Consider the following 26,811-nt stretch of genomic DNA (forward strand, 5'->3'; position numbering starts at 1 on the left):
GAGCTTGTTCTCTCCCACCCCTGCCCCATGAGCGCACACGGCAAGGAGACAGCCAGGCGAGAACCGCACCAGAGCCCTGCCGTCTGGCACGCGGTCCCCGACTCCCAGCCTCCTGAACTGTGAGAACAGAAATGCCTGCTGTGTAAGCCACCAGGCCGTGGTGTTTCCTTACAGGCGCTTGAGCTGACGAAGACATCGCCCAAGAGATGAAGGGTACCCTGGCAATAAGGCACAGGGCCCCCGCGTGCCCCTGACATGATCACTAAGGGGCACGTGACCCCCGGCGTTCCCACCAAAAGCCTATAACCTCCTTCTGATCCCGAGATCACACACTGAGGGACTGCTACCAAACCCTGACCAGCACTGCACAGAAGTGTCCATGTCACGGAGACAAGGACAGAACAAGGACGTGAAGATGACAAAGGGAGACTGAAGGCGGCGTGGGAGCGGAAGAGACGTGAGCGGAAAACGGGCGGCACCTGAACCACGTCTGTTGTCGGTGCCGGTGTCACTGTCGGGGTTGGTGGCGCCTGTGGTTAGGCACGATGGTCACTCTAGGGGAGGCTGGGCTTTTCCAACCCTCCCAAGGCTAAATTATTTAAAATAAAAAGGTCTATAAACGTCTGTCCCTGACTGGAGTCTTCCTGTGGGTCCCATCAAAGAGGACAGATGGTGTCCAGAACCTTGTTTGTCCTGAATCAGTTGTCCGGCTGAGGGCCTCGCAGGGACAGAGTGGTATTTCAGTGTGTGTGTGTGGGGGGGGGGGGGGCTGAATTATGAGGGATGACCTAGGACACCCATGACCTGGGACGAAAGGCCAAGGACATCTCAGGATGAGCAGTGAGGGGGCGGCCGCTGCTGTAAAGAAGTTGGAAGGAAGAGACTGGCCGAGGGAAGGCAGCTGGTGGTGCTGGGTTCCTTCCTCTCAGGCAGCGGAGCTGTCCCCTTGAGGCCAGGACCGTGGCCGGGGAGGGGGGGGGGGGGGAGACAGCAAGCCGATTTCTGAACTCTGGCGCCCCCTGCCGTGCGCTGCTCAGCTCAGGAAAGCTGCGGGCATCGCAGTGGACCCTCTGGGCGCTCCTCCCCCAAAGGAAACCTGTACTGGAGCCTAGAGGCCACAGCCCGTGTGAGACCTCGGCCAGCACCACGCCAGGGCGGCGAGAGCGTCCCGTTCCCGACCAGTTCCCTCGTTACCTGTGATCCTGTTGGAAATGCTGAAGAGCCTGGACGTCCTCTGCCGCTGGACGAAGGGCTCCCGGTAATACCGGTCTCCGAAGCACATGCCCAGCAGCTCCCTGCGCACCGTCTTGTTCCAGAGTCCGTAAATGAGGGGGTGGCAGACGGCGCTGGAGAAGCTCAGCCACGTGGCCCAGGTCTCCAGGCTCGGGGAGACGCAGTTCTTGCCCCAGAGGGCCTCGCAGGTGATGACCACCATGTAGGGGCCCCAGGTGACCATGAAGGCGCCCAGCACCACCAGGATGGTGATGAGGGCTTTGCACTGGTTGGCGGAGTAGACGACGCCCTGGAAGGCGTTCCTCCGACTGCCCGAGGAGGAGGTGGAGGTGCTGGAGTTCTTTCGCCCGGTCCCCTGGGCGTCCTCCTGCCCCAGGACCACCGTGCCACAGTGCACCTTGCGGGCCTTGACCCTGGCCACGCGGAAGATGAAGCCGTAGCACACGAGCATGACCAGGAAGGGGAACAGGGCGCACCAGATCTGCCAGAAGGCCGTGTAGCCGGGCTCCCGGTGCCACGCCGCCACGCACATCCACTTGAACTCGTCAAACTCCACGGAGGACCAACCAAAGAGAGGCGGCAGGCAGCCGATGAGCGAGTGGAGCCAGATGTAGACAAGAGCCGTCACGGCTCGGTTCCCCGTAATCTTCATGGGGTACACCATGGGGTACAGGACAGCGTAGTAGCTGGGAAGGACGGGAGGCGAGAGAGGGTCAAAACAGAGAAAACACCAGGCTGCGCTCGCGCTGCTTTCCGGGCGGAGAGCACCTCCCACCCAGATCGTGGCTGAGGGACATGCTGGCTGGGAGAGGACTTCCCCGAGGGCAATGCACGCAGGGGAGGGGTGGCCACGCAGGCGCCGCCTGGTGCAGGCAGGACGTGCGGAAGGACTGTGGCTACGAGCCTCACGTATCACCTGTGAAGCCACCTCATCCACCAGGCCCGTCTTGAGTCCCTGGGGACCCAGCTCCGAGGTCAGCCCGAGGCTGCCGGTCTCACATCTGGCCGGGACAGGGCGTTTCCGTGTCCAGGACTGCAGTGTGGACAGAATCGTGCATGTGCCCCGGGCACAGCCATCTGTTACCCCGGCGTCTGGGTTACATCTCACAAGGCCGTGCGTGCAGCAGAGAGAGAAACAGGCTTCCGAGCAGGGGCGCCCGGCTCCACGTGGCTCTGCCGTCTGCCGGCTGTGTGGCCGGGGAAGCCGACTCAACCTCCCAGAGCTCTGTTCCCCCATCTGCGACACGGAGCCACAGAGCCTCGCCACCCTTCAAAGGGCAGTGGGGGCCCGGCTTGTCTCTGCCTGGCCACCCACTGCTCCCCTTCCCTCTTGAGGACGGGACGCCCTCTTGTTCGTGCTCCCGTAAAGCTGCTGTGACCACAGCAGCCGGAGGCCTGGGGAACGCGTCAGGCCGTTTTGGCGGCCACCTTGCCCAGTGACGGGCGGAGACACTGGCCTGGGTCCCATCATCCTGGCAAAGGAAATGTGAGGGGAGTTTGCCCAGGGCACTTCTGAGAACATTTCCTTCACGTTCAAAAAGAACCAAGGCTAGTTTCGTTGTTTCTGAAACACATGCGGCCCCTGGCCTCAGGCCCCAGGGTGGCCAGGCAGCAGGGGTGGGGGGTGCCGCCTAGAGCAGTGATGGCGAACCTATGTCACCTCTGACACGCAAACTCAATTTTTTGGTTGATTTTTCTTTGTTAAATGGCATTTAAATATATAAAATAAATATCAAAAATATGCATCCTCGGGAAGAGACTGGACAAAAATTGTGCACCTATGGATGAGGACAGTGGGTGGGGAGTGAGGGCAGAGGGTGGGGTGGGAACTGGGAGGAGGGGAGTTATGGGGGGAAAAAAGAGGAACAAATGTAATAATCTGAACAATAAAGATTTAATTAAAAAAATAAATAAATTATATATTTAAAAAAAATATGCATCTTTGTTTTACTATGGTTGCAAATATCAAAAAATTTCTATATGTGACACGGCACCAGAGTTAAGTTAGGGTTTTTCAAAATGCTTACACGCCGAGCCCAAAAGGTTCGCCATCACTGGCCTAGAGAATGCCAGCTGTCCTCAGGATGAATAACCGTCCTTTGCAGCACGGCCTCTGGCTATTCTCAAGACGCTGTTAGTGTTAGCATTTTATGGCAAGACTTGGGCTTCATTGTGACAAATGGTGTTTATATCCCTCGAGGACTAAGGTTCTGGCAGGAGCAAGTCTAGCCGTGACAGTGAGTTCTCCCAGCTGCGTCCGAGCCCCATGGGCATGCCCAGCCCGAGGAGCCCCCACAGACCGGCCAGAGCACTGCCATGTGCCTCCACACCCGCCAGAGCACTGCCATGTGCCTCCACACCCGCCAGCGGTTATTTGGTTTCGGGGGGGGGGGGGGGGGAATTTATATATATGGAAATGCACAAATCTGCCCCTCTATCATTTCCGTGTCTGCCACAAAAGATGGATTTCATAGATTTGAAAATTCATGTTTGAAATTTAAGCCTCATTCAGGCAGGTTCAGAGGAAAATGGAGAAAAGGGCAGCTTCCCCGGTGAGGGAATGCAGGCGAAGTGGGGGGTGGTGGGGAGGGTCCCTTTGCTCCCTGTACCCTCAGCTGTCTTCTGAAGGCCTCCGTCTGTTCTCCAACAACTCACGCTTCGCCCGGAGCCCAAACAGGCCTTCTCTCCTGAGGCTTCCTGATGTCACCTGTTGCTGAAAGGCCGCCGGGCACATATGGGCTCCAACACTCAGCTCCCCTGCACGAGACCAGTGACCTTGATATGACCCTGGCTTTAACAGGAGGCTCCCCGCCCCGGGGAGCACAGTAACTCATGCTGAGCGTGGCTTTCCTCACCGGAACTGACTGGTCGTGGCTCCAGCTACTAGTACTTTCTCTCATTGGAACGCGGCTGAGAGCTGGAGTTCCAACCGGCGTGAATGACCACCGGCTTCCTTCCCTCACATCCTCCCCCATGCGGACAGCCGCCAGGACTGTGGCCTTGGGCCTGGCCTGTGCCCTGGATGGACAATCCAGCGACCATTTGTCAGCTAAAACCCTGGTGGTCCCAAGGGAACCCAGGGACTGTGTCAGCCACGGACAGTGTCACGGGCTCGTCCCCTCTGTGCTTCCCTGACCGCTTCTTCCCCAATTCTGTATGTCACGCTGAACCTGAGTCTACCCTCCTGCCCCGAGGAAGTCCCCCCTCGCCTGGGATGAATGAGCTGACCATCAGCAAAATGCAAATCACCAAGCTGAATCCAGGGGGGAACTCGCCACAGAAGCCACGCGCCCCCTCAGACAGCACACAGCGGGAACGGAGGGCGCCTGTCGGATGCAGCGAGGGCACCCGCAGGCCCTCCTCACTGAGCCACTACACCACGAGGAGGGCCACCAGCCTGCAGGGCAGGTGCACCTCTCAGGCGCCTGCGTCTCCGTCCCTGGGTTGTCTCCCTTTCCCGGCTCTCCTTCCACCTGGAGGGGAGGTTGGTGAGGTCCCTGCACTGTGGACAGGGGACAGTGTTTCCTCTTTGCATCCCCACCCCAAGCCCAGCTCTGGCCCAGGTCAAAGCAACAGGCATTGAACAGCAGGTCTAATCCCTCCTCTGCCACGGCACCTTCCGCAGCTGCTGTTTCGCTAAAAATCGGGGGTCTCTATGAAAGTTTTTTTAAAGCCATGGAACCTCTTTTAAAAAAACTACAGAGAGAATTATATATAAACATATACAAATATTACAGATCACATACACATGGGCACTGGGCTCGAATGCCCACTGCCAGCCCTCCCAGGGTGCAGCCTCTCCCTCTTGGCCTGGGCAGGGGCAGGGACGTAATGCTGGAAAGGGCTCCATGTTCAATGACACTAAACAGAATGCGAGAGCAAACACCTATATAATAAATGATAAATAAAACTCCACGCAAGAGAGACGAGGTCAGACCCGAGGTCCTCTGGCTGAAGGGACGGAAGCGAAGGCAGACTCTGCTTTCTCCCTGGCCCCACAGAGCCCAGCACCCTCCCAAGGAACTCAGCATAACAGTCCCAGGGCCAGGTGACCGCTCCGGGTCCCTCTGCACAGCTTCCTAACTCCTCTGTCCTCCCTCCTGCGGCAAGCTTACCGGTCGATGGCAATGACCCCGAGGGTGAGCATGCTGGCCGAGCTGATGAGCAGGTACAGGAGGGCGGAGAAGTTGCACCAGACCACCCCGAAGATCCATTCCCGCCGAATGGAGCTGGTCACCACGAAGGGCAGCACCAGCACGGACAGCAGGAAGTTGGACAGCGTCAGGCTGAAGACGAACTTGTTGCTGAGGGTGAGGAGGTAGGACTTCTTGTACAAGGTGACCACGATGACCAGGTTGCCCAGGCAGACGAAAATGGTGATGACCACGATGGCGATGAACTCGGTGACGATGGCACCCCCTTCACCAGCCGCCGCCCCCGTGCGGTTGCTCAGCTCCTTCCAGTGGCCCAGAGAGGAGTTGAGGCTCATGGTCAGTGCGCCTGGGCGCGGGGTGGGCGCAGCATGCTGGATGACTGGAGGGACAGGGCAAGACGGGGGACAGGAGAAGGTCATCGGATCAGATCACCCGACCTCCACAGAGAGCAGCAGGGGCCCCAGGCCCCCAGCTCATCCAGAGACTCAGCCAGCCTCCCTGCCACGCTCTACACACACGGCCTGTTTTCTACAACCCACTCTGTGTGCCGCTCATTGTGTCCCCGTGAACGAGGCAGCCCTCCGTTCTAAACGACCCATCCGTTCCGCAAGGCCAGCAGTTCCGACCTTGAATGCACCAACAAGTCACCCTGAGTGTCAGCTCCAAGGGTCACCTGCTAGATTCTGGTCCCAGAGACCAGAGGTGCACCTAGGAGAATCTGCATGTGAAACGGGCTGGAGCAGGTGGTTCTGGTACAAGTGGCTTACGGGGCACACTGCGGGCGGCTCCTGCCACTCCCTGACCCCACAGCAGCCTCGGCCCCGGGAGCTTCCCTGACAGGCAGCCTCTCAGGCTCCACCTGGGACTCACAGCACCAGGTCCGGGTGCTGCTCCCCTCACTTCCCCCCGCTGACCCGTGTGCACTGAAGGCTGGCAGCAGGACTCCAGGAGGCCCCTGAGCGGGGCAGAAGCAAGTGCACTTCACATGGAGATGTTGCCATCGCTCCGGCCGGACAAGGACCCCGGCACTGAGTATCAGTGGGAAGTGGAGGACCAGGTAGGGGTCTGGGCCCAAGGGCCTCATTCCCGGTGAGACGCGGTTCCTGTGCTCAGGAAACTGGCTCAGGATTTGGCTAAAAGTCAACAATGACACATGTTAGCATTCAAGGCTGCCGATGGATGTCCCTCCAAAAATGTGTGTCTGCTACAATCAGCCAAAGAATCCCACGATCACTTCCCCACCTGCTCTGGTTCCTCACCAACAGAAGACACCAGAAAGAAAGGAGAGATTGCTTTGCATGAGCCAGACAGGAAGAGCCGGTGCCGACCACCTCTCACAGCCGGGCCCCTCCGGCTGACCCACACCCACACCTCCACCAAACACCTCTGGCCACAGGAGCTGCTGGTATGGGAGGCAGGCCTGGCCTCACCAGCAGTTCTAATTACAAAGATTCCCTTCAGAGGGGGCCTGGCCGCTGTGGGTCATGACCACGGGCCCCAGGCCCGCTCGCTTGAGCAGGACCCAATAATCCTAGTCTCTCCTGCATTTGACAGCCTCGGAACACATCACAAGTTACTTCTTTCCCTTCTCCAGATAAATTCTCCCAGATCCCAAGATGCCGCCCAGGCCGACCCTAACTCAGACTCCTGCTGGGGACCTGCTCATGGATGTCTGTGACCCTCTCGACGCGTGGTCCCCAATCCTGCACACACCATCCTGGATGTGGTGGGTGAGTGTTGAGGACAAAGGGGTAATTTTCTCCATGATCAGGGTAATCTCAAAGAAGTGTTTTCCTTTAGCAAGTGTATCAGCCTGTGGGGCTTAATGAGCTTATGTAAGTGTGAGCTCAACTAAAACCCCACGCTTACACACATCGGAATGTCTGTGAAGGTAGGCACCCCCAAAACTGAAACTATGAAATTAATGTTTTTAAGCCTAAACACAAAACATTACTTCTATTAAATTTTATTTTGTGCATTTTGGCCGGTATGTCCAGGCTGCTAAAGTATTCTGAATTTTGATTCAGTGATGCAATGTGCTAGGTTACTCCAGCTTTGTGCCACGACTACACTTTATAGATAAGCCTCGTATGTCTGTCTTTGGGAGGTCATTGTGGGTTTTGTCTTTATTTTGTGAGTTGTAGATTTTGTTAACTCTTATATGTAAATGATTATTTGGTGTCTCAAAACAAGGCCCTACATAAGCCTGTTACTCTTAACTGCACACGTGATAACACAATGGCTAAGAAAACAGACTTTGGGAGCCCTGGCTGGATACTCACATGGCTAGACCATCGTCATGACACGCCAAGGTTGCAGGTTCGATCCCCATCAGGGCACGTACAAGAATCAACCAATGAATGCGTGAATAGGTGGAACAAAAAAATGGATAGGAGCTTTTAAAGCAAAATAAAATGAAAACACTAAGAAAAATGGAAGCTCTTAGAGCTGTGATTAGAGTAAACATAGCCTAAGTTAGTCTTGGTCCAGAAGCCTTCCTTGGTCATGGCTGTTTCCCCAGCACCTGGACAAGTGCCTGGCACACAGTTCGTTACTCAAGAATTATGAGTTGATGAATGACTAACCTTCAAAACCATGTCATTGTTAAGTCAAACATGATTGTTAACATTATAAAGCACGAAAAGGATAAAAATTGGGTGCAAAACTTTATTGTAAAGAAGGAATGAAGTACTCCTGGGCCCGGCTGCTCTCCAGGGGCCGTATTAGCAGGCGCACTGGTGAACTGTGCGATCACAGCCGCAGTCCTGGGGTCCTCGCAGGAGGCCGAGGGGGAGGAGGGACAAAGACCTGTCCCCCAGGGAAACCCACACCCCAGCCCCTGCCAGGAGCCTGGAGTGGGGAGGGCACAAGCCCCAGCAAATCCCGGGGGTGTACTTTTAAAGAACAAGAGAGGGTTTGGAATGCCCCGGCCCGTGAAGGCGCCCAGGCAGGCCGCCAGCGTACCGGGGGCCTGACAAGCCAGGGCCCATCGAACGAAGCAAATTCAGGAGTGACTCACATTTCCACTCTCCTGGCCAGTTCTGTTGCCAGACACAAGGGTGTTCCACTCCCACACGCACTCCGTCCTGCCCTGACCAGATAATCCCCAGCTCCAGCTTGGAGAAACAACATGATTGGAACTCGATTGCGGTTTCATGCGAGCATCAGAAATCCTTCCCTCCCAGGGAAGGCTGGGCATGCCAGCACTGTCCCGCCTCAATGTACTGCGGTCCCTCCTCTGGGAACTGCCTCCAGTCTTCTTGACCAATCACCCCCAGGGTGCCAGCTGTCCGCTGGAGCAAGGACTGCTAGTAGCCTCGAGTCATCAAAGCCAAACCTGCCCCTCAAATGAGATGAATACCATTGTGTGGGTTAAAAAAACCAAACGAGCCGAAACCGGTTTGGCTCAGTGGATAGAGCATCAGCCTGCGGACTGAGAGGTCCCGGGTTCGATTCCAGTCAAGGGCATGTACCTGGGTTGCGGGCACATCCCCGGTGGGGGATGTGCAAGAGGCAGCTGATCAATGTTTCTCTCTCATCGATGTTTCTAACTCTCTCTATCTCTCTCCCTTCCTCTCTGTGAAAAATCAATAAAATATATTTTTTTAAAAAAAAAATCTTAAAAAAAAAAGAAAGACAACACTATGGAATACTGAGACGGGTATCCATTGTTTTATAAATTGGTTTGCATGGTGATTAATTCCCTAGAAATACTCCTAGGAAAGCCTGGTGTGTGAGGACAGAATGACTACAACATGAGGGTGGATTTCTCCCCTCTTATTTAATTGTGTCAGTCAGATACTTTGGGGCTTGCCTCCTATCTGACCTAGAACTCTTGGGTTTTCCTTGACTTACAGGAGACTTTTCCTGCTCATAGCCGTGCCTGCATGTGTCAGATCCACAGCGAGGCCTGGGGGTTAAGTGTAGAAGCCAAAGGACCTGGGTTTGAGGAACCAGCTCAGGGGCCAGCAGGGAGGTGCATAGCGGGGTAAACAGCCCTGGGGCGAGGAAATGCTCCTCAGCACCACTTCAAAGGCCCCGGTGAGGTCACTGATGCTATTTTGGTCTGCTCTGGGGCTCTTCATCTCAGCACCTCAAAGCACTTTATGCACACCGCTCACCAGCTTGGGGGGAGGGGGGGAGCTGGGAAGAAGGTTCTAATAACCACCCTGTTTTGCACTAAGATAAAGAGCGAACCCCTGCCCCACTCCACCCACAGACCCGGCCACACAGCTCGCTCAGTGCCAGAAAGAGATCACAGGACCCTGGGTGCCCTCTCTCCCCTCCCCCATCCCACCCTGGCACTCCCGCGAATGCTGAGCTAAAGACCAACGGCCGGCCAGCCAACCCAGGGTCTGGGACAGTGCACAGTGCTTTGCTCTTGTCCCCATGAAGGCATCACAACCTAGGAAAGTCTTGGTTCAAAGCCTCTCACTTCTGACGGGGAGCAGGGCTGAGCTGCATGCACCAGAGGAGGGAAAGAGCCCAGTGGCCTCGTGGTCCGTCTGAGTTCTCGGTTGCCAGTGGGAGACGCCAGGCTGTGGTCCCTCTGCACATACAGCCTCAGTGTGAGCACCCGGCTGCCCTGCGCCCTGTGCAGGGGCTGGAAGCCCGGAGGCCAGCGTTCCTCCAGATCCTGCCACGGATGGTACCACATCCGCAAGGACATCAACGCTGACCCTTGTCTAATGTCTCCCCAAGACAAGCTCCTGCTTTCAGCACAGACACTGCCCAAGGCTCGCCGGTGATCCGTTCCTCTCCCCACACCTTTGAGTGCCGCTTCATTATTAGTAACTGTTGTCGGTATTTGCAGAACACTGTGCAGCACATGACGTACCTTCATAAGCATCATCTCACTTGACCTTGTGTGTGACGGTCAGGGGTAGGAATTGCTCCTGTCCACACTTCAGGGAGAGCATGAACTCAGGAACTAAAGGGCCCGGGTTCAAATCCCGGCTCGACTGCTTACAGGCTCTGGACCTTGACACATTACTCAGCCTCTCTGGGCGTGCGTCGGCTTCGCACTTGTAAATGGAGGGAATATGCCTCTCAGAGAACATTCCTCATGGGGTTGGTGGGAGGAATCAATGGGCTAATATCTGCACAAGTGTTTGTTAAATAATAAAATGGAGAAACTGAGGCTCAGAAAGGTTGAGCGCCTGGTTCGAGAGCGCAGTTAGTAGTGGTTCCACAATTTGGTTCTCTGGCTGTAGACCGCCATGCGCCTTCAATCCACCCATCCCCAGAGCAGGTGAGACTCTACGCGCCGTGGCCTCCTCCACACTCTCACCGCCAACCCCTTCATGCACCTTCCGCTCCAGCCAGCGGTGCTGTGTGCTCCCATCTCTAATTTGCTTCGCTCCTGCCTGTCCTCTCCCTGCTTGTAGAACAGATGAAGATGCTGTAAGTCTAACTATTTTATTGACCTGGTGGTCTAACAACTTCATGGAAGGAGAGAAAGAAACAAACCAACAAATGGGGGTGGGGGGGAGAGGGGGGCTTGAGAATAACTCAAAATATACCAAGTCACACGCTGGACCTGGCAATGAGTTCTTGGATATGCTACCAAAAGCAAACAAAGAAAAAAATAGATAAATGGCACTTAATGAAAATTTAAAATTTTGTGCATCAAAAGATACTATTGACAGAGTAAAAAGGCAACTCACAGAATGGGAGAAAATATTTGCAAATCAGATGTCCAATTAGGAATTAATATTCAGAACATATCGAGAACTAAAACTCAACAACAAAACAACAACAAGCCATGGCTGATAAGCACATGAAAAGATGCTCAAGGTCACTAATCATTAGGAAAAGCAAATCAAAATTACAAGATACCACCTCTCAGCCATTAGGATGGCAGCTATCAAAAAAAAAAAGAAAGAAAGAAAGAAAGAAGAAAACAGAAAAGACAAGTATTGGTGAGAATGTGGAGAAATTGGAACTTTTGTGCACTGTTGGTGGGAATGTAAAATGGAGCAGCCAATGTAGAAAACAGATGGTCATTCCTCAAAAAATTAAACAGAATTACCATCTGATTCAGCAGTTCGATTTCTGGTATGTACCCCAAATAACTGAAAGCAAGGTCTTGAAGACATATTGTACCCCCACCTTCATAGCATTATTCACAACAGCTAAAATGTGGAAGCAGCCCAAGCATCCATCAACCAGTGACCGGATTGGCCAATTGTGACCCATCCATATAACGGAAAGCTGTTCAGCCTTCAAAAGGAGAGGAATTCGGACACATGCTGCAGCACGGATGAATCCCGAGGACATCATGCCGAGTGGCATAAGCCAGCCACAAAAACACAAATGCTGTACGATTCCACTGACCATGAGGCACTTAGCATAGTCAACAGCACAGAGAAGCAGAAAGGCTGCCCGGGCTGGGGAGAGAAGGGAACGGGGAGCTATTTTTCAGTTTTGCAAGATGAAACGAGCCCTGGACACGGACGGTGGGGATGGTTGCACTCTATGAAATGTACCAAGAACCACTGAACTGTGCACCTAAAAATGGCTAAAATGCTACATTTAATATGTATTTTACCATAATTTTAAAAATTGAAAAAAAAAATGTTGCAGGGTACCTGTTCTCTAACTTCTCTCCCCCAAAGGGTTTGGGGGCCATGAGATGAAGGCGGGGTGATCCTCACAGCCGCTCACCCATGGACAGAGCTGAACCACAGAAAGCCCCTAGAGCAGCGGTTCTCAACCTGTGGGTCGCGACCCCTTCGGCGGTCCAAGACCCTTTCACAGGGGTGGCCTAAGACCATCCTGCATATCAGATATTTACATGACGATTCATCACAGTAGCAACATTACAGTGATGAAGTAGCAACGAAAATAATTTTATGGTTGGGTCACAACATGAGGAGCTGTATTTAAAGGGCCAGGAGGTTGAGAACCACAGCCCTAGAGAAACCCCTGCTGGAACAGGTAGGACGCTCAGGCTGTGTCTGGCACGGATCATTCCTCGCGAGGGACTAGTCCACGGCTGAGCCCTGGACTACAGCTCGTAAGGGGGCTGCACCCTCCCTGGATCACATACTGAACCCAAACTCTTCTCTCTGCTCACCACACGCCTCTGCTGAAGCGCCTCCTGTGCTGGGGAGTGAGAGGAGCACTCAGGCCTGAGCCAAGTTGGACTCGGAGCCACGGGCTGTCAGCTGAATTTCTTCAAAGGGCCACTGGCCGCTGTCCCAGGCGTCCGCCAGCAGCACAGAGCTGCCATCATCGCCCTCCTGTTCCCGGTCAACACGGACAGGGGAGGGTCCCCGCCAGCCTCCCAGAAACTCCACAAACAGCAGCTGACGTCACGGTGAAGCCAAGTCACCGGGGCAGAGTCCCGGCCCGAGAGAAGCTTCCGGAAAGAGGAGAAAAGCCAGTGATGGCTTGACCACAGCGCGAGGAGGCGGCTTCAGCCATCGAAGGAGGAGCAGGACCTCACTATGGAAACACCTCCCAGGCACGGCACCCTCTGGACCTGGTGGCTGCCTGGGCGGGAGGGGAGCGGAACCGCCAGCTCCTCCAGCGCTGCCATGCTGCCGGGATCCGGGATCCCCGAAAATCCCGAAGGCGGAGCTGGGTCAGCCCAGGCCAGAGCTGCCCGGCGCTTCCCAGTCTACCGGCTGCTGCTGCCAGCGCCAGGCGCTGAGTCCCGGGCAGCTGGACCGAGGGCGTGGCGCGGAGCCCCTGCTCCGGCAGCAGCGAGGCCAAGGCCACGCCGGAGTCCCGACCGGCCGCCCGCAGCTGCTCAGCACGGCACTCGGATGTCACTGGTGCGCAAGCCTAAGGTGTCCAAACCGACTTCCAATCGTTGGCCTCTCAGACCTCCTTCCACCTCTTCTCCATCTCATTCACATGCTGCCCCATCCCTCCCGCTGCTCGGACCCTCAACGCTGGGGCCTCCTGACGCCTCACTTCCTCTCACAGCCCCTCACTGGCCCCTCAGCCAACCTGCTGGCTGTACTATTGAAATGTATCTAGAATTCACCTGTGTCTCACTCTCTCCATCACCGCCATCCTGGTCCAGGCTACAGGATGTCTCCCTGGATTAAAACAGCTTTCCTTCCTTGTTGTCATTAAGCATGTTCTCCAGTGGAAGGGACACCGACAGGCAGGTGGACTCACACAGCCTGGGGAAGGTGGCGATCGCCGGCGTCAGCCACGCCCAAGCCTCTTACCTCCCTGTGCCGCTCGTGCGAATAACATCTAGTTCAAGGTCCCCCTTAAAGGCAAAATTCTGAAGACCCCGTTCTGGAACCGTCCACCCCCGGGATGACCCTGAGTACCACTTCCTAGCCCCCGTTTTCCTTTTCTATCTTAGTTATGCTTTCAGACACGCGTGTTCTAGCACGAGTTTTACTTCAAGTGAAGATGCTTTCCCCTCCAGATGGCTTAGAAATTCTTCCTCGGTGTCCCCGTCGATCTCCCAACAGCACTTTGTATGCAGAGAAAATGAATATTTCATACCCCCTGCTCATTAATATCTACTTAGATCTGATATTCAATAGAGAACATTTTTTAAATGTGTGATCATATTCATGACTCCCCAACATTTGAAACCTAAGAGAGACCTTGAGAAGGAATTCATTCGAGTCGTGCTATTTTGCAGGTGAAACTGAAGCCCAAGAGGGGAGGGAGTTACTTACAGCCATGCACCTACTTACTGACAGAGCCCAGATTTCCTGATTCCATCACCACATCTCTGCCCTCACTTGGCCATCCCCAGGGCTGGGTGGGAGTGTGCACGGCAGGTAAGAATAGGACCCTCTAGACTAGAAGATAGTCTCAGTCAAAGTTTATAACAAGTGCTGATCTCTGCTGTGGGCAAGGTGGCCAAGGACCTCCTAGCCGAATCCAGCGGCCTCTCCTTGCGCTCTCCGTAGCAGGGACGCCTTCGACTGCTTCCGTTTCTGCCTGCGACCCCTGTCGCCTGGGCTCCCCGCCCCTGCTCGCCCCTGCGGCTCCCTCCTTCGCTCCTGAACAGCCCCATTGACCTGCAATCTTCCCGCCCTGTAACTGTTACTGTCTCCCTCCTGGGGCACTCCCCCCTTTCTCATCTGGAAACAAACCGTCTGCTCCTCTCCATCCCCTCCCCTTGCTCTGGTAGCTGCCCTGAGCTTCCTCTGTAGAGCCCCTCTTTCCATAGTGTGAGTTCCTGTGCCTTCGTGGATGTGACACAGGACTTGGCGCCTTGTCAATCATATCCCAACTCCCGCCACCAGTCAGCTTATGAGACACAAGGAGACTGTTGCGGGGATAGATGGGAGAAGGACAGCTTCCTGGGGGACAGCCTGAGACAGAGGAGGGAAGAAAAGGAGACCCGATGAAATGATCTCAACCTGGAGCCCTGCCTGAAGCCAAACAGACTCCTGAGCAGCTCAGCGCATGAGCCAAGAGCTTCCCTTTCTGCTCAAGTCAATTTCAACTGGATTTCGTATCTCTTGCAAAAAAGAAAGGAATCCTATTTCCACTGTGTAACCTACACGATTGTCTAACCACTATCCACTATGCATATATGCACACACCCAAAACGAATATAGCTCTGACCTGTTTGGCTCAGTGGATAGAGCGTCGGCCTGCAGACTGAAGGGTCCCAGGTTCGATTCTGGTCAAGGGCATGTACCTTGCTTGCGGGCACATCCCCCAGTAGTGGGTGTGCAGGAGGCAGCTGATCGATGTTTCTCTCTCATCGATGTTTCTAACTCTCTATCCCTCTCCCTTCCTCTCTGTAAAAAATTAATAAAAAATATTTTTAAAAAAACGAATACAAAATAATATCAAATGTAAACTGTAACTGAAAATAGAGACGGATTTAATATCGCATCTCTCTCTCTCTTTAAGCTCCCTCTCTGTACCCACTTAAACAAAGATGATCCCAAAATCTCCATCAATAACCTAGACCCGTGGTCGGCAAACTGCGGCTCGCGAGCCACATGCGGCTCTTTGGTCCCTTGAGTGTGGCTCTTCCTAAGCCTTAGGAGTACCCTAATTAAGTTAATAACAATGTACCTACCTATATAGTTTAAGTTTAAAAAATTTGGCTCTCAAAAGAAATTTCAATCGTTGTACTGTTGATATTTGGCTCTGTTGACTAATGAGTTTGCCGGCCACTGACCTAGACAACTCTTTGGAGCTCCAGCTTCATAGCCCTGGTGGATGTCTTCTCCCAGATGTCACGCCCAGGCAGCTGGGGTACAACATGTGCAGATGGAATCCACCATCTCAGCATGCTGTTCTTCGCGTTTCTCTCTACCATCGAAAGAACACCACCCACTCACTCACGTCGGAAATGTGGATGCCCTAGGCTCCTCTTGCCAGTATTCCTGCCGTGTCAGGCCCGGACTGCACTTTCAGTGCGGCCGGGTAGATGAGTGAGCCTTGGATTTCCATACTGACCTTCTCAGTAAAATCATGTATGTAGGCGTTGGTTGGTTCCATTCCTATCCCAGACATTGAGCGCATCACTGACTTCTCATTCAAAACTTCATCCTCTCTGCCACTGCCCCAGCTCAGAACACCCCCATCTTCCCCCGAAGACTACCAGACGTTTCCATCTCGTCTTATCTTTGATCTCGCCCCCACTCCAATCTGCTGCCAGGCTGCCAGTCCCCTACGCAAGCCTGATAGTGCCATGTCGTTCTCTGGCACCCACAGGACGTATTCACTGGCAGGACCCTCCACTTCGGCTACCCGGATCACTCTCCATCCTCCAAATCCATGACTTTGCACATGACGATGCTTTCATCGTCCAGATGTCCTTCCTGCCTCTTCTCCCACCTGCAGAAGAGCTCATCCTTACGACTTGGTGAATCAGACTGGAATTAGAATTAAGTGAGAATTTTCTTTGTATTGCACCCCAGCCTGGCCTGGTAATTACTTCTGTTATCACAAGGTTTTTCTGTGGATTTCCTATGTTACTTGGGTAACATAGGATGCTTCTTTGCTCATTTTATTTATGTAACAGAGGACCTTTCTGCCATTTCTTTAAACATTAAATAGAAGAAAGGATGCAGAACTAAAAAAAAAAAACAACTTGGTAAAAAATGTCACTATGAAAATGAAAGAAATTATACATGCCACATTGGCTAAAGGGGCTCACTGACCAAGTCAAGCCTGGTGCCGAGGAGGAGAGAAACTGAAAAAAAGTAAGAAAAACAGTAATTTAAAATATCTAATCTAATGAAAGAGAAACATGCAAATTGACAGTACCTCTGCTACACGCACAAGCCATGCCCACAAGCCAATCAGGGGCAAATATGCAAATTAACTCAAGTAAGATGGCAGCAGCCACGGAGCTGGAGCTAGCAGGAGGCTTAGGTTGCCCCCGGTGATGGAGGAAGCCAAGCTTCCCACCTGCCCTGTGGCCCTGAGCTCTGCTCAAGGCTACAAAGTTTCAATTATAGAAGATGAATAAATCCCAGATACCTGCTTCCAGCCCAGGGCTGTGGCCAGCCTGAAAACGGCCATCAGCCTCTCACCCAGGCTGGCCAGGCACCCCAGTGGGGACCCCCACCCTGAAGGGGGTGTGACTAGCCTGCAAACAGCCCTCAGCCCCTCACCCAGGCTGGCCAGGCACCCCAGTGGGGACCTCCACCCTGAAGGGGGTGTGACCAGCCTGAAAATGGCCATCAGCCCCTCACCCAGGCTGCCCAGGCACCCCAGCGGGGACCTCCACCCTGAAGGGGGTATGGCCAGCCTGAAAACAGCCATCAGCTCCTCACCCAGGTTGACCAGGCACCCCAGCAGAACCCCCACCCTGATCCAGGACAACCTTCAGGGCAAACCAGCTGGCCCCCATCCATGCACTAGGCCTCTATCCTATATAATAAAAAGGTAATACGCAAATTGACCCTGACAGCAGAATGACTGGTCACTATGACACACACTGACCACCAAGGGGCAGACGCTCAATGCAGGAGCTGCCCCCTGGTGGTCAGTGCATTCCCACTGGGGGAGCTCTGCTCAGCCACAAGCCAGGCTGATGGCTGCCAGTACAGTGGTGGTGGTGGTGGGAGCCTCTCCCACCTCCTAAGCAGCTCTAAGGATGTCCGACTGCAGCTTAGGCCTGCTCCCTGCTGGCAAGTAGACATCCCCCGAGGGCTCCCAGGCTGCCAGAGGGATGTCTGACTGCCAGCTTAGGCCCGATTCCCCAGGAGAGTGGGCCTAAGCCAGCAGGTGGACATCCCCCGAGGGGTCCCAAACTGCGAGAGGGCACAGGCCGGGTGAGGGACCCCTCTGAGTGCACAAATTTTTGTGCACCAGTCCTCTAGTATTTAAATAAACAATAGCAAAGAAAAAATGGAGAAGGGAAAATTTAATATTGAGATGGAGAGGATTTCCTAATCAAGAAAACTTGAAGCCACCAAAAAAAAAATCAAATCAATACAGACTAAACCACCTAAAAGTTAAATACTCCTGCACAAAGGTACAATAAACAAAGATGGAGAAAACACAAAAGGCAAGATATTTGACTTACTAATAAGAAAAGAATGAAACTCCAGAATTTAGTAAGAGCCTCACAAATTGATGGAATCACAGACAATTCAATGAAAAACTGGAGGGAAAACTTGATGGTACAACTGAGTCAGAAAGTCAGTCCTTCCACCAAATTCCAGAGGAAGCGAACAAGTACCTCCAGTTTTGCTGAGGGTTTTCTGTGGTTGTTGTTCTCAAAGAAAAACATCGGAAGAGAAAATACCGCTTCTCACCTCAGGTGTGTTTGATTGTGTCTCACAGGACAGCAATGCCTCCTAAGGGCTAATGCAGAGGGTGCAAGCTGGCAGTCTGCACGTTATGAAAAACGTTTTGAATTAGTTGTCATCTTTAAAAAACGTGGAGCTTTTTCCCTCATAAAAAAAGTACAGCTCCCACCCTAGCCAGTTTGGCTCAGTGGATAGCGCACCAGCCTGCTCTATCTGAAGGGTCCCGGGTTCGATTCCGGTCAAGGGCACCTGCCCAGGTTGCAGGCTCGATTCCCAGTGGGGGCCGTGCAGGAGGCAGCTGATAAATGATTCTCGCCCATCATTGATGTTTCTCTCTCTCTCTCTCTCTCTCCCTTTGTCTATGAAATCAATAAAAATCTATTTTAAAATATAAGCTCCCCCTGAGGGCAGGCAACACTGTGCTGGAGCCTGTGGCACCTGCACCTGCCCCTGTCCCTTTAGGGGAAGGCATGTCCCCCCGCACCCCCTCACCACACACACACACACACACACACACACAGCCCTCCTCCTGCAGGCAGCCTCCTGACCAGCCCCAGCCAGCACAGAGTTTACACTACACAGAACCGAACTTCCTGTGGCTGACATTTAGGCCCGTTTCAGTTCAGCCCATTTCTGCCTTCCTCAATCCCAAAGAGCTCAGCCCCTCCGACCACACAGCCCCCTTCGTCTCTCCGACTCCCACTGCACAGGGCCGCAACAAAAGGGGAGGACCTGAGGACCTGAGGCCTAGGATTTCGCTTCTAAATGAGGGGCTCAGCAGGCCTCTACATGAGGGGCCTAACCTCCCTGCGGGGTGGTGGAGCAGGACAGGGACCGGTCCTGAGTCCAGGGCCCCCGCTGTGATGGAGCCACGTCAGAAAACCGGACTTCCAGGTTGGCTCCCAATCTGCTGGACAGAGAACTTCATCTCTCCAGGCTCAGTGTCCTGGTCTATACTGTAAAAGGGGCTACACCCTCCACAGGGCTGTCAGGTGAAGGAAACAAACAAGTGTATGGAAGTGCTTGTAAGCATCTTCAAGTATAAAATAAGAGGGGTGAGGCCTAGGACAGAGAGGGGTGCTCTGGAGGAAGTGCCCAAAGGGGTGGGGAATCCCAGGTAAAGAGAGTTGGGTGAAGAGTCTGGACTGTGCGGCCTCGGTCCCTCCCACCCCTCCTCCTGCTTCCGGCCTCTCCCCACCTGTCTCACTGGGGGGCTGCTAAGCTCTCCCAGGATTGTCCAGGGCCAGGTCCAGGGGAGGAGGCCGGCTGGAAGGGAGGCAGGTGCTGTGCGGCCGGTCCTCCCAGCCTCCAGCTCGCGGACACCCGCTGGCCCCCGACACCGGCCGGCCCACGTAACCTACCCTTATCCCCACTGAACTCATCCAGGAACCGAGGTCCTTTCCCTCCAAAGCCACACCACCTCCGTCAAATGACCTGTTCTTGAAAGCACTTCCCCAAAGGTGATCAAAGGTACAAGCACAGCCCAGAGCTGCGGCCCCAAGTGCTGCGGCCCCAAGTGCTGCCAGCGCCCGGCTGGGCTGCGTGGTGGCTGGAGCGCAGAAGTCAAGTCGCAGAAGCATACCGGACGGCCCGCCCTCACCCCGCGGGCGTTTGCCAAAGGTGGCAGGGGTTAAGCTCTGACCCAGGGGAGCAGCAGGCCGGCCAAGCCCCCCAAAAGCTAGCCGGCTCTCCCTCTCACAGATCGGAGGGGCGGAGGCGCCACCCCGCGGCGCCAGGGCAGCCGGCGACTTCTGGGCGCGCCCCCCGCCAGGCGTGGCGAGACAGCGCCCTGAACCCCGCGGAGGATGCTGCTCACCTGGTCCTCGCGGCTCCAGCGCAGGGCGAGGCCGCTCTGCCCCCCACGCCTGTCCCCGAGCGGGGCCTGAGCCCCTCGGCCTGGGGGCGCACGACCCCAATGAGCCGGTCCCGGGCCCGCACCGCCGTCCTCCCTCTCCCGGGTCCTGGCAGCGGCTTAGGCGGCGCCGGAGACGCAGGGCGAGGCTGCGAGCAGGGCCACTGGGCAGCCCTGGCTGCCGGGAGGGGCGCGCCCCCCAGATCCTCCACAAAGAACTCGGGCTCCCACCGCCCGAGTGCGGCCGAGGGGACAGCCCTACCTCCGCGGGGCGGGGAGGCTTGGGGAGGGGCGCGGGGACCCCCGGGCCCGGCCCAGGCCCCGCCCCCGCCCTGCGCCCCCACCTCGGCCGCGCTCCATCCCGCCCGCGCCCGGCTCCGCGCCCCGCCTGCTCACCGAGGGGTCGCCGCCGCGGCAGCGCAGGGCCCGACCGGCCACCGCCCGCCTGGCCGCCGCCGCTTCCTTCCTCCCGGCCGCGCGGGACCCGAGGTTTCGGGTTTCAGCCCCGATCCCGCTCGCTCCTCCCGCCCGGCCGCCAGCACGCGGACCCGCGGGGCGCAGGCCGGGAACTTCGCGCCGCCCGCGCCTCCCCCCGCCCCCCGGCGCTGCCCCTCCAGGTCCTCACGCCCCTTCCTGCGCGTCCGCCCTCCCCCCGCCACCCCTTTTCCATTTCTTCCCAAGATCGGCCTTGGCGGCGGCTCTTTGTCTCGCCCTTACCTCTCGGCTCGCCCCACTCGGCGCCCGTAAACCCCCGAGGCCCCGGCCTTCCCGGTCCCGTCCCTCCGTCCCGCTTCCACTGCGGGGGCCTTCCCGGTCCCCTCTCCATTTCTCCCGGCATCACACTCATACTTTCGGATTCTTCCGGGCGGCTCCGCGCACCCCCGTCGCCGCCTCCAGCCTCGCCTGGACTCCTGGCATCCTTCCCTGCTCACCTTTCATTCATCCGGCCAACTTGTGAGTGTCTGCCTGGTGCCAGGCACTGTCCCGGCCCGGAGTATCACAGGAGCCACCGCGCAGCCTGCGGAGGGGACCCGCACCGCTTGGGGGTGACGGGGTGGATGTTTACCAGCCTGCTCTCCCCTCTCTCTGAGCCAAAAGCGCGATGCACACGGACTGGCGCTGCCAGGTCGCGGGACAGAACGGAGCCTCCTTAGAAGGGTTATGTCCCCTCTCCTGCGTTTTCTGTGCAGCAAACTTACCCAGAGGACGCAAAGTGCAAGCAAACAGTAAAACTGCTTTAAAAAGGGAGGGAGGGAGGGAAGAAGAGAGCAAGAGACCGGGCAGCAAAGAATCGGGTGGGAAGTTAAGTTCAAACTCCAGCGAAAATGAATGCTTTCCCTGGAGCAGGATTCAAATTCCCCAGAAATCCATCTACTTTGATAAATGCATTGATTATTCCCTTGTCTACAGATTGGCACTGTGGGAACTGCTTTCTTGTTATTATTAGGCCACTGAGGCGGCATTTAGAACAATAATTGACTATCCAGCACCTGCCAAGCACCCCGCTTGTCTTCAGGGACGCATGGGGGGTGGGGAGAGAGAGTGACTGGATGGCTTACCGTTCCTGTGGGACACGTGCTTCATTGGTCAGAAACGGGGCTGAAGCTCCTCTGAGTCCAGGTCACCAGCGAGCCAGGTGCTGAAGGATCCCAGCAGTCTGCTGTCCAGAGTAGTTTATACTTTTATTCTGAAATCCCGTTATTATGAATTTTTCATTTGCACTGATTCCCACACTGGCAAAGACTTGGGACCTTGGGGGAAGTTATTTAACCTTTCTGAACCTCGGCTTTGTCGGACATAATCTAGGCACACTCCTGCCTGCCTATCTGTAGACTTTAAAAGATGAATTGAGATAATGTACGTAAATCCCCTAGAGCCATAGAACCCGAGAGCCGAGCCCTTTGAAAATTGGAATTAGAGAAAGGTCTGAAAATATATGGCATAAACTAACATGGAGAGAATGAAAACCTACAGTTATGGCTCTTTGGGCTCCATATGCACCCATGATGCAAAAACTGCCCATCCCATACTTCATTCCATTGTGAACTCTTCAAATGAAAACATTTGTTTCTCCTGCTGCTCATTATCAAATATATTATTTATCACAAAGGTTTTTCTTCCCATCACTCAAGAGCTCAGAACTTGCTGTTCATTCTAGGATAGAAATTGCTGCCAACAAGTGCATCTTTTCAATTGCTCTTAAGATTGGTTTTTGTTTCCTGTAGAGCTAATATTGAGCCAGGAACAATATTCAGTCAAATGCAGAGAAAACAAAAATTATTTAAGTAACGATTTCACTATATATCGCTGTACAGGTGACAGTTGTGTGAGAAACAACATTGATTTGAGCAAGAATTTTTTTTTCCAAAAAAGTTAGGGAAAGATATAAAATAATTCTCCTTTCCCAGATCAATTTCATAAGCTAATTCCCCTTGGGACACCCCCCCGCCCCCCCAAAAAAAGACTTCTGTACTAAAATAATGAGAGGTTTTGCCCAAGTGAACCCTAAATGCTCATGAGGAATCGACATATGATGAGACATCTTTGGTACAAAATATCTTCTCAATCCAAATAAAATTAGTCAAAGCAAAATCAGGAAGTTTGCTGTCTGTTCCAGAAGGAATATTATTTCCCCATACTCACGGCTGGATCCTTCAGCCCCTTCACATCTGAGTGTCAGTGCCACCTCGGAGAAGTCTACCCCCACCCATCTGAAAGGCATGCGCCACCCTCTGCTCTGGGAGCTCTCTGTTCTTTTCCATAGTGAATCTAAGAATCAAGTGAATAAATAATCTGATGAACAGAATGAACTGGTGATTATAATAGAATCAGGGACATAGAAAGGGAATGGACACTATTCTTGGTGGGGAAAGGGGTGTGGGAGATTCGGGAAGAGACTGGACAAAAATCGTGCACCTATGGATGAGGACAGTGGGTGGGGAGTGAGGGCGGAGGGTGGGGTGGGAACTGGAAGGAGGGGAGTTATGGGGGGAAAAAAAGAGGAACAAATGTAATAATCTGAACAATAAAGATTTAATAAAAAAAAAAGAAATCTATCCCGTTATGACATTTTTTTCTGTTTATCTGTTTTTAGTATGCCTCCAGTGGTAGACATAATTCCATGGCAGCAACCCTGTCTGTTTTATTCACCACTGTAGGCCCAGGGCCTGACCCAATAAAACATTTTAAATACATTAAAGAAAAAAGGAAATAAATAAAAGCATGTCTTCAAAGGCCTCTGGCTCTCAAACTTTTGGATCTATGAGGATCTCTTGGACTTTCTTAGATACAACACCAAAGGCACAAGTAATTAAAGAGAACCTGGATATCTTGGATTTTTATTAAAATTAAAAGCTTTAAAGCTTCCAAGGACACCATGAAGAAAATGAAAAGACAACTCACAACCTGGGATAAAATATGTGCAATTCACCTATCTGATCAGGGACTTGCATCCAGAATATATAAAGAACTCCTACAACTCAATAATAAAAAGATAAACAACCCACCTTAAAAATGGGCACAGGATCTGAGCAGACATTTCTCCCAAGAAGATGTACCAATGGCCACTACGCACAGAACAAACTGTTGGACATCACTGGTCATTAGGGAAATGCATACCAAAACAACACTTTTAGCCCTGACCTGGTAGCTCTGTTGGTTAGAGCATCATCCCGATGAACCAAGGTTGCAGGTTCGATCCTTGATCAGGGCACATACAAGAAGCAACCAATGAATGCATGAATAAGCAGAACAACCAACAATTCCCTGTTTTTTCTCTCTCCCTTCCTCTTTCTCTAAAAATCAATCAATCAATCAGTAAAACAAAAACAATTTTACGCCCTAACCGGTTTGGCTCAGTGGATAGAGTGTCGGCCTGCGCACTGAAGGGTCCCGGGTTCCATTCCAGTCAAGGGCATGTACCTTGGTTGTGGGCACATCCCCAGTAGGGGGTGTGCAAGAGGCAGCTGATCGATGTTTCTCTCTCATCGATGTTTCTAAATCTATCCCTCTCCCTTCCTCTCTGTAAAAAATCAATAATATATATATATATATATATATATATATATATATATATATATATACAGTTTTACTTCACACCCTCAATTGATGGCCATAATAAAGAGGGCAATGACAAGTACCGTGGAAGGTGTGGAGACACTAGAACCTTTGTTGGGATTTAAATGATGTCTCCATAAAAGCTGTTTTACAATGAAGAGAAACTCTAGGGAGGTTTGTTAAAATGCTGAGTTTCAGGACCCATTCCCAGAGACACTGTCTGCAGAAATTGTGGATAGTTGCTGTCTGTTCAGTATCCATAGTTCCCTTTGGGAAAAACATTGCTTCCGTCTGGGGGTCAGCTATGGGGTTTGCATAGCAGTGATGTCCCCCCAGGTCCGGAGGTGGGCTCGGATTGTCAGCATTTCCCATCTTTTTCAGCCACGTGGTCAGTTCAGAGATGGAGACTGGTCAGAGCGAAGCCTCAAGGACATTTTGTCGAGAATACTGGGTGGAGCCAAAATTTAGGAAACCGAGTACAGAAAAGGGGAGGGAGGTGAGAAATAGGGAAAATTAGATGCTGGCTAAATAGGGAAAATTAGATGCTGTGTGGCCCTGGATGAAACCTTCCCTGAAGTTGTACCCCTGGACTAATCAGTTATGAAAGCCAATAAATATTTGTCTGTTAAGCGTATATGGGTTTATTTCTGTTATTTGAAGCAGAAAGCATCTAATTCAGTGTTTCTGAGTATGACATTCTGGAACCCTGGGGGTGCTTTGGGGTTGTCATAATGATTAGATGACACTCCTGGTATTTAGTGGGTAGGGACGCGGATGCCAGACATTGTGCAGTGCAGAGGACAGTCCAAGACTAAGAGCAATTCCACTCTGCTATTGTTATTACTTCTGGGTATGGTGTCGATTGGGAAAGTTGCCCACATTATTAACATACATGACTTTTGAAAGATCCCCAAAACTGAAATTCTTTGGCATGGTTATGTTACACACCAGTTTGTTCAGGAATACCATTCCTGTGTAAACTGAGGAAAACATGTGTTTTGATTTGTTCAAAACTCATCAAGCGTTGTTCATCATTTTTTGCCCTAGCCGGTTTGGCTCAGAGGATAGAGCATCCACCTGTGGACCAAAGGGTCCCGGGTTTGATTTCGGTCAAGGGCACGTACCTCGGTTGCAAGCTCCTCCCCAGCCCGGGCCCTGGTCAGGGCTCGTGCAGGAGGCAACCAATGTGTTTCTCTCACATTGATGTTTCTCTGTCTTTCCCTCTCTCTTCCACTCTTCCTAAAATTCAATGAATACCCTCGGGTAAGGATTAACAAAAAAAAAAAAAAAAAAAAGAATTCATCATTTTGGAAAATCTTATCACTGTGATCAGTGGCACTCATGGCGTCAGATTTACCAAGTTAGGGGACTCTGTCACATTCTCCCAGAAACAGTCTTAATCAACCAGTCTGGACTCTCTCTGGCCAACCACCAGCAAGATAATCTGTTCCATGAGCTCTCCATCCCCCATAGAAAGAAGAGGCAATCTGAATGATAAAATCCCTCCTGTTCTCATCTCCCTAAAGAAAAGATGTCCACGTCCCCACATGACCTGTGTTTTCTTTGTAAATAGCTCCCTTGCCCACTCTTCTTCCTATGAAAATCAACATTATACTAAGCAAAATAAGCCAGCCAGAGAAAGATAAATATCACATGATCTCCCTCATATGTGGGATATAATGATCAACATAATTTTATGAACAAGAATAGATCGGTCTAAAGACAAATGGTAGGGGAGAGGGGGTTAGAGAGCAACCAAAGGACTTGTATGCATGCATATTAGCATAACCAATGGACACAGACACTGGGTTTTGCTAGGGGTGGGAATGGCTGAGGAGGGGTGTCAATTGGGGAAAAAGGAGATATGTAAAACTTTAGACAAAAAAAAAATCCTATCTAATAAAGAGAGAAAATGCTAATTGACTGCCACAACCTCACAAGATGGTGGCGCCCATCAGCCCAGCCTCATCCAGCCTCAGTCCCCCACTCCCCTCAGCCCCACAGGGGAAGGCAGTTGGAGGCGATCAGGCTGGCAGGGGAGTGCAGTTGGGGATGATCATGTTGGCAGGGGAGCAGTTAGGCATCAATTAGGCCAGCAGGAAAGCGATTAGGGGGCAATCAGGCTGGTAGGCAGAAGTGGTTAGGGGCAATCAGGCAAGCAAGCAGGTGGATGATTAGGGGCCAGCAGTCCTGGATTGTGAGAGGGATATCCCTGTGGTATCAGGCCTAAACTGGCAGTCGGACATCCCTGGAGGGGTCCCAGATTGGAGAGGGTGCAGGCTAGGCTGAGGGACACCCCCCCCCCATGAATTTCGTGCACCAGGCCTCTAGTAAAAATATTTTAAAAAATCTTCCACCCTAACCAGTTTGGCTCAGTGGATAGAGCGCTGGTCTGGGGACTGAATGGTCCCAGGTTCGATTCTGGTCAAGGGCATGTACCTTGGTTGCGGGCACATCCCCAGTAGGAGGTGTGCAGGAGGCAGCTGATCAATGTTTCTCTTTCACTGATGTTTCTAACTCTCTATCCCTCTCCCTTCCTCTCTGTAAAAAAATCAATAAAATATATTTAAAAAAAAAATCTTCCATGTGTACAACCCTGGTTCATGAGTCACTTAATAAAGCCAATGAGATCCTCAAATTTACTCAGTTGAATTTTGTTTTTAACACTAATTATGAGGATTAAATGACATAATGCTTGTCATATGCCTAGAATTTAGCAGGCTCTAGTTAAAGTTAGCTGTTATTATTGATTTTATTATTATTACTATTATTAGGATCTATCTTGAACTGTAATGTCCTAATAAGT

At 52.8% G+C, this 26,811-nt stretch overlaps 1 protein-coding gene across 3 annotated transcripts in view; it reads right to left on the reverse strand.

Annotated features, from left to right (window-relative positions):
• GPR161 (G protein-coupled receptor 161) overlaps positions 1-21,039 on the reverse strand; it is a 40,901-nt gene extending 19,862 nt beyond the window's left edge. For 2 of the 3 annotated variants that reach the window (XM_036343909.1, XM_036343911.1), the window contains exons 1-3: positions 20,882-21,039; positions 5,349-5,766; positions 1,195-1,919 (exon numbers count right to left, since the gene is read on the reverse strand). In XM_036343909.1, coding sequence (XP_036199802.1) covers positions 1,195-1,919; positions 5,349-5,766; positions 20,882-20,888 — 1,150 coding nt within the window. In that variant the 5' untranslated portion in view covers positions 20,889-21,039. Of the gene's footprint in view, positions 1-1,194; positions 1,920-5,348; positions 5,767-20,345; positions 20,541-20,881 lie in introns of those variants that run through there. The other variant, XM_036343910.1, reaches the window with a different exon arrangement.
• Between the last annotated feature and the right edge of the window lie 5,772 nt (positions 21,040-26,811).

Source organism: Myotis myotis, unplaced genomic scaffold, assembly GCF_014108235.1.
Source record: "Myotis myotis isolate mMyoMyo1 unplaced genomic scaffold, mMyoMyo1.p scaffold_m19_p_18, whole genome shotgun sequence".
Lineage (NCBI taxonomy): Eukaryota > Metazoa > Chordata > Mammalia > Chiroptera > Vespertilionidae > Myotis > Myotis myotis.